Here is a 14,768-nt window from a genome sequence, read left to right as displayed (position 1 = left end):
GGTAATGTAGCTAATATATCCCCCTATTATTATTATATTATACAGATATATCATGTAGATATAAACATACAAATCTATACTATATTATAAAGTAGATCTCTCCTGTTTACATTTTAAGTTTCAATATTTACTTTCCTAAAATGCTCATATATCAATTCTATATTTACCTAACACCCTTTATCTCTCTTCAAATCTCAACCAATAATTTTTTTTTCTCTCTTCTATAAATCATTTCTTCCTCCAATTCATTCAAAATCTTTTATCTCAAAAACCATACATCGATAAATTATAAAAATTATATGGGTGTTCTTAAAATTTAATGCTCTTTCATTAATCATTTCTTCCTCCAATTCATTCACACTCTATGACCAATCACCTCCATCATCTTACCGCCACAACACGCGGATACTTGCTCTCGTAACCCTAAAATACACATAGGCATCAAAATCTCAAACTTAATATTATTCATGTCGTTTTATACGTAAAACATTCAACTTTTAAGAAACTTCCAGATTAATATAGAATATTTTTAAAACTAAAGTTTGATTTGGTTTCCTTAGCAGAACTTTATGGAATATGACATAATTAAAACTTCTCCTTTCTGAAACAGATAATTAAGCTTCTCTTGATTGACATTAATATTCAAATTCGAAGCCTTGCCTTATTCTATTATCAAAATAAAAAAGGAAAAAATCCATAAAAAGGAAATCTATTTACACAAATTTCATATTAAAGGTAACCTATTTTGTTTTCGTCTATTTAAAGGACCTTATTTTCAAAAAATTTCCTAAGAAAGGGTATCTCGTTAATTTTTGACAGATGACGCCCGTTAAGTGTCACGTCACTGATGCCATATCATCAGATTTGCTGACATGGCGGTTGACTTTGACTAACATATATATATACAAGGTTTTTTACCCGCACGATGTGCAGATATTAAATTTATTTTTTAAAAGTTTTAATATTGACATTGAAATCAATAATATATATAATGTTCAACATTTAAATACAAAAAAAAAAAAAAAATTAAACTTAGTTGAACATATTTAGAAACCTAATGGTGTTGTGCTACTTGGATAGTGAAAATTAGTTTAAATGAGATTGACAATATCTTGTGGCTGCATATTTGCTCTAAATATCGTATTTTATCAGGAATAATTGTATATTATTCCTGATCAAATTAGTTGTAATTCAACCCATGTTTTTATTAAAACAATTGCTACCCATGAAAGAAATGAACCCGCATAACCCGTAACTTCAATGAATCAAATTATGATATCATTATCTAGTTAAAAATATTTAAATTCGATTTTGATAATATACGATTTGATTAAATGAATCCAAGATCAAAAAAGTTAGATAAAGAATATTGCCTTTACAGGGAAAAAAAAATATATAGAAAATTTAAACTCATATTTAAGTTTATACGGCTTTAGTTTTCTTTTTTGCATATGGGATTTGTTTCTTAAATATAAGGGATTTGGTTTCTTAAGTTTGTGTATAAATATATTTTTTATTTAATATTTAATGGATATATATTGTCAAAAAAAATGTGATAATGACACATAGGATAAAAACCTATGTGGCAAATTTTAAAAATAGCTTTATATTAAGGAGGGCTTTAAAAGGTTAGGATTCCTATTGTTTTAATATATATATATATATATATCTGTTTTTATATATCAAGAAACATATTTCTTTTTTCTTTTTCTTTCTCCCTGTTTTATTCTTCCCCCTTTTCTATTTCTCCCCAAAACCAAGAACCCTAAATTTACCCCTTCAAAATTCATTCGATTAAACCGAACAAATACAAGTTAGTCAAAGTCAACTGCCACTTCAGCAAATCTAATGATGTGGCATCAGAAACGTGACACTTAACGAGTGTCGTCTGTCAAAAACTAACGAGATACCTTTTATTAGGAAATTTTTGAAAATAGGGTCCTTTAAATAGACAGAAAGCAAAATAGGTTACCTTTAATAAGAAATTTGTGTAAATAGCTTACTTTTTATGAATTTTACCAAATCAAAAATATGCTAAAAGGACACAATTTAAGAACCTTCAACCTTCACACTAATAAACAAAGAGAAAACATTGATAACAAATAAATTCAATAACTGTTTCTACTTTCACAAGCAACTAGAGTCCAAAAGCTACAAAGCAACCAAAAGGAAACAAACTATTATTATTATTACTTCAGTGAAAAAAAATAACCTAAATCAAACTGTTTTTAGTAACCTTGTTTCATGTTTCAGTTAAAGTTCACCATTGGAGCGAGACGATGATCATCATCGGGATTCTCAAAAACCAGTCTTGGCACGCTTCATTCCACTGGAGCCAAAAGGTGACACGCTGCCTCTAGGCTGTGGACTTTGCTCTCTGAAGTTGTTGTTTAGCATTGCTAGCTCTCTTAACTGTTGCCTCTTGTAAAGATCCTGAGATTCATCCTGGATTTGAAGAAACAATCAAATACTACATATGCTATTTGTGCACCATTTTTCTTCTACAAAGATTGGAGAAACATGCACTTTTTTTGTCAAGTTATTCATCCTTATTGTCTTGTAAAAATGGTCACATTTATAAAGTCGTAAGATACTTTGTGCTTATAATTGAAATATTTCCACTTGCAATAGAATATAGAAAAATATATAATGTGCGTAAGCATAAAATCCTACAGAGCAATATGAGAGAACCAGATTATTCATGCAGGAGGAAACATAGATTACACAATCATAAAGTTTTAAGAGTACGAAAAGTTGATAAAGTTGTGTACATGATTCGTTGTAGTAAATATACTGTAGTCTGCATACATTGTAAATCTTGCAGCATGAAAGAAAACATACCACAGGTTTGAGCAGCTCTTCAATAATTTCTTGTGCTTGTCTTAGACGTACATCGATGATACTTGCAGACATTTCTGCTTCTATTAAGATGTGTAACGGTTCAGTGAGGTGCTCATAGCCGGGTCTGCCCCTTAAACTTTCCTCCTTTTAAACACAATGCAAAAAATAATTAATACTAAATAATGGGAGAACAAAAGGTTGAGCCAATCACTCAACTTGTGTTTGTTTCTTCATACTAAAGGTGACAAAATGGGTGGGTCGAAGGGCTGTATAAGGGAGCAAAATGGGCATTTTCAGCTCGGGTTGAGCCAAAATAAGCCATGCTGCGTCTAACCATGACCATTTTTTATCATCCATTTTCATAAAGGTTTTTTACAAACTATTCTAAATATATAATTGTAATCTAAGACTTCAATTAAAAGACTAATGAAGTCATATAATGAGTATAATCAAACTTTCAAACTCTTTAAACCTGTTTCACTTCACTTGTTCCCTTTTAAGCTATTTTCTTATATAAAACATAACCAGATTATTTAAAGTGAACGGGTTAAATTGGTTTATTGCAGTCCTTTATCGTGGGTTCTCTTATAGTGACAGCCACAAATGACAGGAAGAGTTCTTTTACCTTGTCAGGGTCTTTTATGGAACCCCTTCCTCTGATGAAGACACGACATCCAGTGGAAGCTTCGACTCGCTTTAAAGAGTTGCCACGTGGACCCAAAAGCCTCCCAACAAAGTTGAACTAAAGACAGGAAATTTTGTCAATGGTTTTTGGAAAAAAGGGAGATGTTTGAAGAATAATCAGCTTTTAATGTGTATAACGTACATTAGGAAAGCTGTCAACAGGTATATCCAAACGCAACACCCTCTTTGTATTAAAAGAACTTGGGCTCGCTGGTGCTGGACTCCAGTGATCAATCGGTGGCAGTCCTTGTGGCCCACCAAATCTCTGTGATTACAGTCAAAAGCCAACATGGAAGTAAAAATCAGCTACTTAGGTAAAAGCACATGTATATAAGTACATTTAAGTTATGGTGTTTCATATGGAGCATATTCAAGAAGAAAATACAAATACAAATTTATCGTTAAAAAAATATGGTGCTACAAGTCTATGATGATATAACATGGCAAGATGTAAGCACAAAATCAAGCTCTAACTCATTCTCCTTTAAACCATTAAAAATTCTTTGTGGCATATACTGCAAGAAATATGAAGATATGGAGTTGAGCCAAGGCCCGGGAGTATCATAAAATACACATGCAGCTGACTCAGCCTTCACTATGAGGTCGTTTATGTACAGGCCTACAGAATAGATGCAGTAAAAATGGTACACAAATAGAGAAATTAAGATTGTTTCTTTAAAAGAGCACAAATGAAGGTTAAACAAGGAAGAAAAATATAAACTAGATATGTTGAGTTAGGCCAAACAGGGAATAAAGATATGTGCTTGATTTAGGCCAAAGAAAATGAAAGCTATTATATTTCTAACTATTAAGTATCTATCTACCGTCTGGATCTCTCAAAACACTAACTTTTTAACAATTCATTTTCTTGTGAAGAAAACCTCTTTTATGTATAAATCTAGAATCATATAGCATCCTTGTCATGGACTCTCGGGATATAAACCAAAAATTTAGCTTAAACACAGGTGAACTGCCGTTCACGAATTCAGATTATAAAGAGTAGATTTTGCCTTGCACATGTGCTCAATGCCATGTGCAAGTAAACATGGACACAATAGTATTTACGTATGCATAGAATGTTAACACTTCAAATAGAATTGAGTATTTCAAAACTAGTCTAATAGAAAAGAAAAAGTAAAAATAACACCATATTTGACAAAATTCATCTCAGGATAGATATACTCACCTCCCGTTGAAGAGGACTCCAGCCCGCATTTCCATTCCAATGACCTAAACCTTTAGCTGCAACATCAGGCATAATATCTAAGGGATTCAAAGGACTTGGGCTTCCACGTTGCAGTCGGTCATAGTCGTTAAACCCTTGATTTGGTATCCTCCCTGAGGCCCTCAATATCTCTGTGGATTAAATAGCTCAATGCCAATTAGTCATTTATCTTCAGAAAGGAATGTTTACTTCATTAGGTATTATAATTTATAAGAATCAGAAACAAGATTTCAATAAAAATATAAGTTCAGATATTCAAGCCATACGACTTGAAGACATTAAAGATCAACTTTTTATTGAACTTGTAATCCAAGTTATAGTTTGGGGTATAATACAGTGACAAATGCGAAGAATGGAGTTATATGTATAGGCCAAATAACCAATCCATTTAGTATTATATCTAGAAAATTTACTCTATATGACAACCAGACACTTCATGCTTGACAACATTAAAGAACTTATCCGACATCTTCTTGTTACATGTTGCAATACTTTACTTGAAAAAAATACATAGCATATGCTCCCTTCGCGTGAGTAGCAGAGTTGCATCCATAAAGGAGAGAAAATTTACAAACAGAATAAATTACCAGAGACAAAAAAAAAATGTCACGATTTTATGTTATGATTCCATATCATATTATTAGCACGCCTATTATTAATTACAAATGTGGAAAGAATTAAGGCATATTATCATTTGAATATCTTCAAACATATGGTGTCCTAACCCTTCGTTCTGTGGGTATCTAGACAATATTAATAGATTATCAGTGAACCCATTTTTCAAAGTTAAATCTTACAAACTCAAGTGCTTTAGATTGCCATTGCTCGAATGAGTCCAAAGTTAGTTGCACTACCGCCTAATGCCACCTAATGCCAACTCAGTTAACTAAAAGTGTCACGCCTTTAAGGTGATCTAGCTTATCGAGAATTCTCAAAATAGAGTAAAATCACACCATTTACCACCGCTACAGCTAGCAAATTGTCGTTTTGTTAAACTATTTAATTCATCAATGTTTCCTAGGCATGAAACGTGCTTGCACACTCAACATAATCATATTATCCGCAATTATGTTTCAAAATACCATCATAATATCCGCAATTATGTTTCAGAAAACTAACCATTCAAAATCATCATCATTACTATTCTACGAAACTACTTGCATCATCCGAACAACATCGTAAAACAATCATCCGTTCATCGTCAACAGATAGAAAACAACTTACGACACTTATCAAGTTCAACATAATGCCTTGTTTGGCATTCAAAACTAGAATCGGACTTCCTACCTTCACAAACATCCACCACCACACAATTATACCATTTGAGATTAAACCGGAACACACATTTATCTATCAATTCAAACCCAACCATCAACAAACACATTTTTTACAATTGACATATAAAAAAACATAATCTAATCCATAATGCATGTTTCAAACTCAACATTTAAAAGCACAAAACCAAATTCTTTGAACACAAAACACATTTTTTAGGTGTTTAAGCATAAACATAACAAAAACAAAAAATTAATTATAAAAAAGTAGATCCAAGCAATGAGAAGTGATAAACCTTGATTTAACAATCTAGTACAAATAGGAAGAACTTGCACAAAAGGTGCCAACTTCTTCTTTTCTTCCAAAAGCTCAGCAAGGTATGAGCTGTAAACATATGCATAAAAATCCAAGAAAATTAGCAAAAATAAAAACTTTTTAACTGGGTGTCATTAAAAACCAAAAAAAACGAATACCCTTTTGTCGATATGAAAAAAGATTGTACCTTTCAATATCAGGGTTGGCCCATATATGCGGTGAAGAAGGGGCTCTAGCAGGGGAGTAGTTTAAGTTTTGACTGTATAAACTTGACATGGTTAGCTTTTTGCCCAAATAGGGCCGCCACAAAGAAAAACAGAGTAAAGGGTTAGTTGTTAAGATAACAGCAGCAGCAGTTTTGATTGTTTGAGCAGTGAACCCTGAAGAAGAGAGAGGGGCGCATAGAGAGACAGAAAGACACCCAAGGAAATAAAATTAAAGAGAAAAATTAGAAAAGGGATGGAAAATTGAGTGGCTTCTTTTAAAGGGGGTTGGTGTCTATATACTTTGAAATCATTTACGTAAATAGTCCTTCAAGTTTTGGTTGGGGTTTTGAGTATTTATGATGTCAAAATAGTTGTAGACTAATTATATATGGAAAATGTTAAATTTTCTTAATTAAATAATCTAATAATCCTACTAATATATTAAGAAAGTGACATGTGGTATTCACTAATTCTCTTTCTTAATTTTGTCCTCTGATTTTTCCACATGTTATCATCTCATAGTTAGAATGATTATTAGGCTATTTGGTTAGGAGGATTAATCATTTCCCATATATATATATATATTATATTGCCGGTAAAGCAGAGAGAAAAAGATAATCTCTATTTTTAATCTAGATCATTCAAAATGAATACAAGAAACAATCCTAACCATTAAAATTCAAAGTTACTATAATTACCATAAGCATGGGTGTTTTATACATGGCATGAATTTATTTATGGCAATACAGTTAAAAAAAAACAAGGGATACTTTGAGGCGAAACGACCACATAGGAGGCTACCTAATGGGTTCGTCCCTGGGTTCGTTCGGCATCCTTGGACGAGTCCACACCGTTGGGTGGGACTCGTCCCTGGCTCGTGGGCGGGTCTCGTCTGGTTGATTAGTTCATGCAGGGACGAGTGTTTGTGTGTGAATTTTTTTTTCTTTCCCACATATATACATAAATAGATAGATATAGGTGTGTGTGTTTAATGAAGAAAAAACAACAGTAGCAAATTGTGAGTTTTTAATTTTTTCCGGCGGTCGGAAAATGGAGCAGCAGCAGCCGAAGTTCAATGAAAAAGAAGGGTTCCAGATTTGTCTTTTATGTATTTGTCTTTTATGTGTAAAATTTCCAAATTCTACCCTACACTTTAATGTTAGTTTAAAAATGACCCTACAATATATAAACTCCTTTATTTTAAATAAATATACTATCTATCTATCTATCTATCTATTATTATTATTATTATTATTATTATTATTATTATTATTATTATTATTATTATTGAATGTATAAAATTAAATAATTGGTGGGTCCAAGACTAGTCCTTGACGGATGAGTGCATTGGATGCATTTTGGAGAGATTAGTCCTTGTAGTATTTTTTCTGATGTAACGCTGACAGGGACTAGTACTTGAGGGATGAATTTTACCCATTGGATAGCCTCTAAGTGGTGATGTTCAATGTATCATTATTTTTTTTATTTTATCAATAATTCTAAACATATATTAATTTAAGATATATTAAAAAAAACTACCGAAGTGTTTGTACACATTTTGACCAAAGTGTCTTTTAGTAAACATATATTAATAAAGTATAGATGCATTAAATTGTTAAGTAACATATAAAATTACTTTTGAAAATGATCAATAAATAAGACATGCATAAAAGATGTTCATCTACAGGTGATAATGGGAAGAGTAGAGTCCAATATGTTTTGCTAAACATATGTTCATAAGTTCCATGTATTATACGGATAAAGTATATATGTAACGCTTTGGAGATATAATTATTATAATGTTTTATTCATCCATACACGTATTTCAAAACTTTATACTTTACATAATTTAAAATTTATAATGTACGATGATGATATACTCTATACGGAGCTCTACCTCCGTACCCGAAGCAGATACGAAGTCACCTTCGTACAGAAAAGATTATGACCAGAAAGGAGCTTGATCTCCGTCCAGTTTGGTTAGTCCGGAGCTCAGGATTATCCTGAGCTCCGAGTGAATATATAACAAGGATCGGATACTGATTTTTTCCATGATTATCCGATTAAAACATATATTTAGCTCCGATTTACTCGGGCATGACTTGGTAACAAGATTAACTTAAATCCCCTCAAGAAGGAAACGAGATATTCACAAAGGAGGAAGAGATCTACCCTAATTCTCTTACCCTCATCTCCAAGTTTTCTATCCTCTATATAAATAGAGGAAGGAGCCTTACGGCACGAGGATCGACAAGGATCGTCGTCATATACACAATACGCAATAATCACAAAACCCTCACTTATAGTTTATTCGACCTCCGAATAAAACCTAAATAATTCCTTAAACCCTAAGTCGAATAAATTGACTTAGATCACCAACAATAAGGCGTAAAGCGGTCTCCAACCCTCTGACCGTAAGGGAATCACCGATAAACACCACCGACCATACTCACACCTCCGGTTGATCCATAGTACGATTATTTGATCAAACAAATTGACGCCTTTCGTGGGACTTCCAAACTGATCTTCACGACACCTACCTACTGTCATAATAACCAGTCACAATGGCTAAACTGGGAGTTGATCGCTTACCGGAATCCAGAGGTGCAAGGAGACCATGCCTGCCCCAAAAGGAGCAGGATATGGGAAGACGGCGTCACGAAAACCCACGTATGTCGGGTTTTCATGCCAGACATCACAGATTCATCCAAGGGCCGTTGGATATAAAACGGAGCGGGTCCGAGCTGGTATCGCGAAGTAAGAACCATGGTAGCTCTTTACCCAGTCCGCTCGGTCAAGACCTAGAAAAAGTGATAAAAATCTCACCTTGTAAAAACAAGGCGATGCCGGAAATAGGGAACCCCCGATAGGAGAGGCTTGTGGCAAGAGTACGGGACAGGAAGCGAAAAGAGCCCAAGCCGAGCACCCCACGCCTCATTCAGGCTAAGTCCCCGGAAGGATCGTCGAGCGAGGCTCCAAGCACAACCTTTGTTGGACCAATGAGCCAAGACAATACGAAGACAACAACCCAGGGGAAAGACAACCTAACGTGCAGGAAGGTCCGAAGGACAGACCGGGATGAACGGAGGCACACCTTCGGAGACATAGAAGGGCCTCGAATCTCCGGCTCTCTAGTCAACATGTCACCTACGGTAATAACTGACAAACCTGGAGAAAGGATGTCCGTGCTAATAGATAAAGGGATCACCGACGCTTACGTACAGGCCAACTATGACGTATATTATGCGCGATAATAAGACGATTAAAAGAAACAGGTCAAGTTTACGAACCAGAACCTGTTATCCCATATGAGGGGAGGCACAAAATGAAGCAGCATGGGATCCCTTCGTGGGACAAAACTCCCAGGCTATACGGAAGAGCTGCTACGAAGAAGTGGATCTGGTAAAAACGATGGAAAAACAAACAGACCACCCGAGCAGTGACCAAGCCCGGGAAGAACGCGAACCGAAACCAGACGCAAAATCAAAGAATATAAAAAGGGAAAAAACTCCTTCGTTCGAAGCCATACCTACGTCAAATGAAGCAAATACAAGCAATTCGCCTATCGAAAAAGCACCAAGCCGTCTAGTCAAGAAGGAAAAGGCGCAACCCGAAAACATACACTACAATGGTAAAGGGGATCTAACTGATTTCCTGAATAACTTTATCAAGGTTGCAGTGGTTCAGAAGTGGGACCCGAAAGCGATTTGTCGAATTTTCTCTTACTCTCTAACAGGAAAAGCAAAAGAATAGGTCGACAACATATAGGGAGAATTCACAAGTGACTTCGAAGAACTCAAAGTGAGGTTCGTATTAAATTTTAGCATACTAAAGAAACGTAAAAAGACGCTTATAACAACGCATGATATAAAGCGCCAAGTGGAAGAAGCACTCAAACAGTTCATAGCCAGATACACGTCTGAAACCCAGGAGATAAGTGAGTTGCCAGAAAGTCAGAAGATATCGGGACTTATCCATGGCCTCCGAACACTGGAATTAGTCGAATACCTAACGACGAACCTACCCAAAACATACGACGAGCTTGTAATCAAGGCTCACACCTGGATCGATGAAAACGAAGGAACCATTGAGAAAGCGGGCATCGAAGGGGATGGGAAAAGGATAATATTATTGAGACTGACGAAGTCACCAAAGCAAATCCTTGCAACAGAAAAGGTGGCACAAACATTCCCGCCCCCACCCAGGTTAGTAACTAAGAAAAAAGATCAGAAGAAAAAATACTGCGACTTGCACAAAGACCATGGGCACAACACGGACTCATGTCGGAACCTCCAAAGGGCCATCGATGATGCAATAACCGTTGGGAAACTAAAGCACCTGGAAAGGAGCATAAACAACAAAAATATAGAACCCGAGGGAGGTCACCGTGAAGGTGTAAGCCCCAAAGCTGAATGAATAAGAACCTCAAAAAAAGGGGGGATCATAAACAAAAACTTAAAATGATGGCTAGGTTGACCTTCCTGCGGAGCGGAGAAGCACCGAATAAAAGGGTACCTGCATCCAAACCCAGACACCAGGCTTTTGTCCGAGAGGCAAAAAAATGGAGCCAAGACTGGTGATGACCAGTCACTAGGACCCTCCGTAAGCAGGTTAAGGAAAATTCTGGATCACCGGAAAAAAAAGCCAATGAAAGCCAAAGTAGTATGGACCTTACTATAAAAAGGCCTTCTGCCTCCTATTTTTTCGAAAAAAAGTTTTCTTTCAAAAGATCGATCAGAGTACGATGCGCAAAATATACATGTATATAAAAGACTTTATGAGAAGTTCAGGGGACGCCCAATAACGCTTCCATAAAGCAATTACGTCATAAGGCGACTGCCATAAAAAAATTACGTTAAAAGGCGATTGTCATAAGACAATATATGAGCTCCAAACTCAAATTGTAGAAGCTCAGTTCAATTCACGGACAAAGCCTTAGCGACCAAATATCAACAAGGCAAGTCCGGATAATGAAATTAAGCCTTAAGGAATAAGTCTTGAAAAGGTAAAAGCCGGTAGATAGCCTGATCAGCATCTTGAAAAGGCACATACCATTAGATAATCCACAACAAAAGGATAAGTTAATAAAATTCTTAGAGAGGAACAATCCACATCAACACAAAAAAGGGAGAGAGGAAGGAAGAAGAAGAAAGAATCCAGTAAATAAAGTGAAAAATTGGGCATAATGTTCAAACAATTCACACATTGGGAACTTGCATCAATTGAGAAGGGGAGGCATCATGATCTGCAGATAGAATGCACAAGTACTGAGAGTGGATATCTTCAAGATCACTCATAGCCTTGTTAAGAGGACCTACGGTATCTCTCACAAGCTCCGAACCATGAAGGGATATGCACCCTTCCGCAGCGAGAACACGGATAAACTATGACTCGGCATCCATTCTGTTCGCATTACAAAGACTCGAGATCCTCGCACCAACCTCGAGCTCATTCAGAAACATCTTGCAAACATACGGGATCACCTCAGTAACAAGCTGCCTATACCTTCCTCTCAGTTCCACAAGAGCAGAGAGATCACTATGAAGCATTGCATTTTTGGCAGACAAGTCCTCCCTCAGCAAAACAATTTCCTCCTTCTTCGAACAAACTCCCTCACGAACAACTTCAAGTTCCGCAGTCAACCCACCCAATCTAACATCTAAGTCAGAAACCTTAAATTCCAAAGAAAGTTTCTTTGCCTTCAACTTCTCAACTTCCCGGCTAACGGCCCTGCATCCTCAGAAAGCTCACGTAACCTCGAATCCAACACATTACCAATTATGGATGAGCAAAAAGATGATTGATTAAACAACTTGGAAAGCTTTGATGAAGTCAGACTTGCTAGCTTCGAATTCCAATCAGGGGGGGTTATAGAACTAAGAAAGTTAAAGATTTACCGGAAACCTCCCCTGCCTCCCCAGATCTCCTCGCCTTCTTTCTGGAGGAAGAAACATTGGACCTCCTCAAGGAAGTCTTCTTTCTACTTCTTAGGCAACCAGCGACAATGCCTTGTTTATCCTCGGGTTGGTCACAATGCTCTCCACTGGTAGGGCAGTCTGAAACTTCGACAACAGGAGGACCAGCTGAGGCAGCCTCGTGAGAGATGGCTTAACCCGCTTGGCATATGGCTTCTAAACCCGCCCAATCATCAGCCTGCGGATCATTACCTCCACCAGAGGTCCCTGACCCCGAAGTAGCCGCAGAGGGTGCAACCTTCATAACTAGTTGAGCCAAGAACGATTGCCTATTAATCATTTGCTTGAAGACCATCTTGCAACAACAAAATATAGGGAATGAAAAAACCGAGGGATGATACAAACAGGGACCGTCACGGTGATAGGAGGGGATCTGCAAAAGCAAGCATTACCTAGTTAAGATAACCCCCAAAATATTTCAGAAAAAACGGGGGAAAGAGGGGATACAGGCAGAAAAACAAAGGATCTATAAGTAAGGATACTAACAGAACATGTGGCAAAGTGGATCTATAAAGCTACATGCTATCGATCAACAACCACAATTAGGGTTTCCAGGAGGATGGATTAAACCAATTCATAGACAAGAGAAAGAATGTGAAAAGTTTTGGCAAAATGTTTGACTGGTTGATCCAAAAATAATGTCATCAACATATATTTGGACAAGAATAACATGCTTACCTTGTTTGCGAATGAACAAGGTAGGGTCAATTGTGCCTTTGGTAAAGCCACCTCTTAGTAAGAAAGTAGTTAAAGAGTCATACCATACGCGGGGTGCTTGCTTAAGATCGTAGAGAGCCTTGTCTAACCTGTAGACATGGTTTGGTCTTTGAGGATCAACAAAACCTTCTGGTTGTTCAACGTAAACTTCTTTTTTGAGATCACCATTCAAGAAAGCAGTCTTCACATCCATTTGAAACACAGTAAAGTTAAGGAATGCGGCATATGCTAAGAAAATTTGAATGGCCTCCATTCTTGCAACTGGAGCAAAAGTTTCGTCGAAGTCAACACCAGGTTGTTGGCAATAACCCTTTGCAACAAGTCGAGCTTTGTTTCTTACTACCACTCCATTCTCATCCTTTTTATTTTTGAATATCCACTTTGTTCCGATTGGCTCTGCTTTTCTCGAATTTGGAACTAATCTCCATACTTTCAGTCTTTCAAACTGTGCGATTTCTTCTTGCATAGCCTTAACCCATTCTGGATCACGAAGAGCTTCAGAGACAGTTTTGGGTTCGATGTTGCCAAGAGAAAGGGCAACAAGACACTCGTTTACTGAAGTACGAGTAGTTACTCCGGCTTGTAGATTTCCAATTATTTGATCAGTAGGATGATCTTTCAGCATACGTGACCATTTGCGATCATGAGGAAGAGGATCTTGTTGTTGAATATCAACATCATCATCATTAAAACTTGAGTTTTGTTGAGAGATGGAATCATAGCTTGGTAGAACTGCTTCCTCATAAGATGAATGATCAAAATCAAGTGGCACATACACATTTGGAGTGTTCAATGAATTTGTTGTCTGAGTAAAGCGGGTAGGTTGTTCTTGAACATTCCCTTGAGAAGATTTATCAGGAGAGGATGGTGAAGAAGAATCATTAGAAGAGGATGAAGAACTACTACTAGAAGATGTAGCACCTTGCTTAGAAGAACTTGATGATGATTCATGATTGTTGTCAGGAACTGGATCATTGTTTGGAATTGGTTCAACGATGACTTGAGGTTCTTCATCATGAATCGTTTGGAATTGTAGAATTCTTCAAAAAGAATATCTAATTCATCACTTGTTGGAGTTGGAAACTTCTTGAATTTAGATAATAAAGTAGAAGTCCTTGTTGAAGTACTTGAATCACTTGGATCATTACTTGTTGGTCGTAAACTTTCTTGCTGAAAAATCATGCCCATCTCATCAAACTAAACATTCATTGTTTCTTGAATTGTGTTTGTTCGGCGATTGTAGATTCGATAGGCAATTGATGTCTTGGAATAACCAACAAAGTAACCTTCATCACCTTTTTCTCGAATTTTCCAAGGTTCTCTCGATCATTTAAAGTGTAACAAACACACCCAAATATGTGAAAATAGTTGATGTTGGGTTTTCGTTTGTTAACAACCTCAGAAGGAGTCTTCTCGAAACGCTAATTGATGATAGACTTATTCTGAGTGTGACAAGTAGTGTCAACAGCTTCAGCCCACATATTGGATGGCAACATGGAATAAGCAAGCATTGTCCTTGCTGCTTCCACT

General features: G+C 36.4%; 1 protein-coding gene across 1 annotated transcript; it reads right to left on the bottom strand.

Annotated features, from left to right (window-relative positions):
- Positions 1-2,048: 2,048 nt before the first annotated feature.
- LOC122592447 (KH domain-containing protein At3g08620-like) lies at positions 2,049-6,795 on the bottom strand. The gene is made up of 7 exons (XM_043764673.1): positions 6,528-6,795; positions 6,321-6,409; positions 4,712-4,881; positions 3,668-3,790; positions 3,467-3,583; positions 2,842-2,985; positions 2,049-2,445 (listed from the first exon to the last, which is right to left on the bottom strand). The coding sequence occupies exons 1-7, from the start codon at positions 6,614-6,616 to the stop codon at positions 2,299-2,301; spliced, it is 879 nt and encodes a 292-aa protein (XP_043620608.1). The 5' UTR covers positions 6,617-6,795; the 3' UTR covers positions 2,049-2,298.
- Between the last annotated feature and the right edge of the window lie 7,973 nt (positions 6,796-14,768).

Source organism: Erigeron canadensis, chromosome 3, assembly GCF_010389155.1.
Source record: "Erigeron canadensis isolate Cc75 chromosome 3, C_canadensis_v1, whole genome shotgun sequence".
In the NCBI taxonomy this organism is placed as follows: Eukaryota; Viridiplantae; Streptophyta; class Magnoliopsida; order Asterales; family Asteraceae; genus Erigeron; species Erigeron canadensis.
Note: the sequence above shows the minus strand (reverse complement) of the source record. Positions and strands in the feature narration are given on the sequence as shown.

Bases quoted from the DNA above. Each gene is read 5' to 3' on its own strand.
- LOC122592447 (XM_043764673.1), bottom strand. From the start codon at position 6,616: ATGTCAAGTTTATACAGTCAAAACTTAAACTACTCCCCTGCTAGAGCC. The intron at 6,410-6,527 runs GTACAATCTTTT...ATATGTTTACAG, and splicing joins GCCAACCCTGATATTGAAAG to CTCATACCTTGCTGAGCTTT. The intron at 3,584-3,667 runs GTACGTTATACA...TCCTGTCTTTAG, and splicing joins CTGTTGACAGCTTTCCTAAT to TTCAACTTTGTTGGGAGGCT.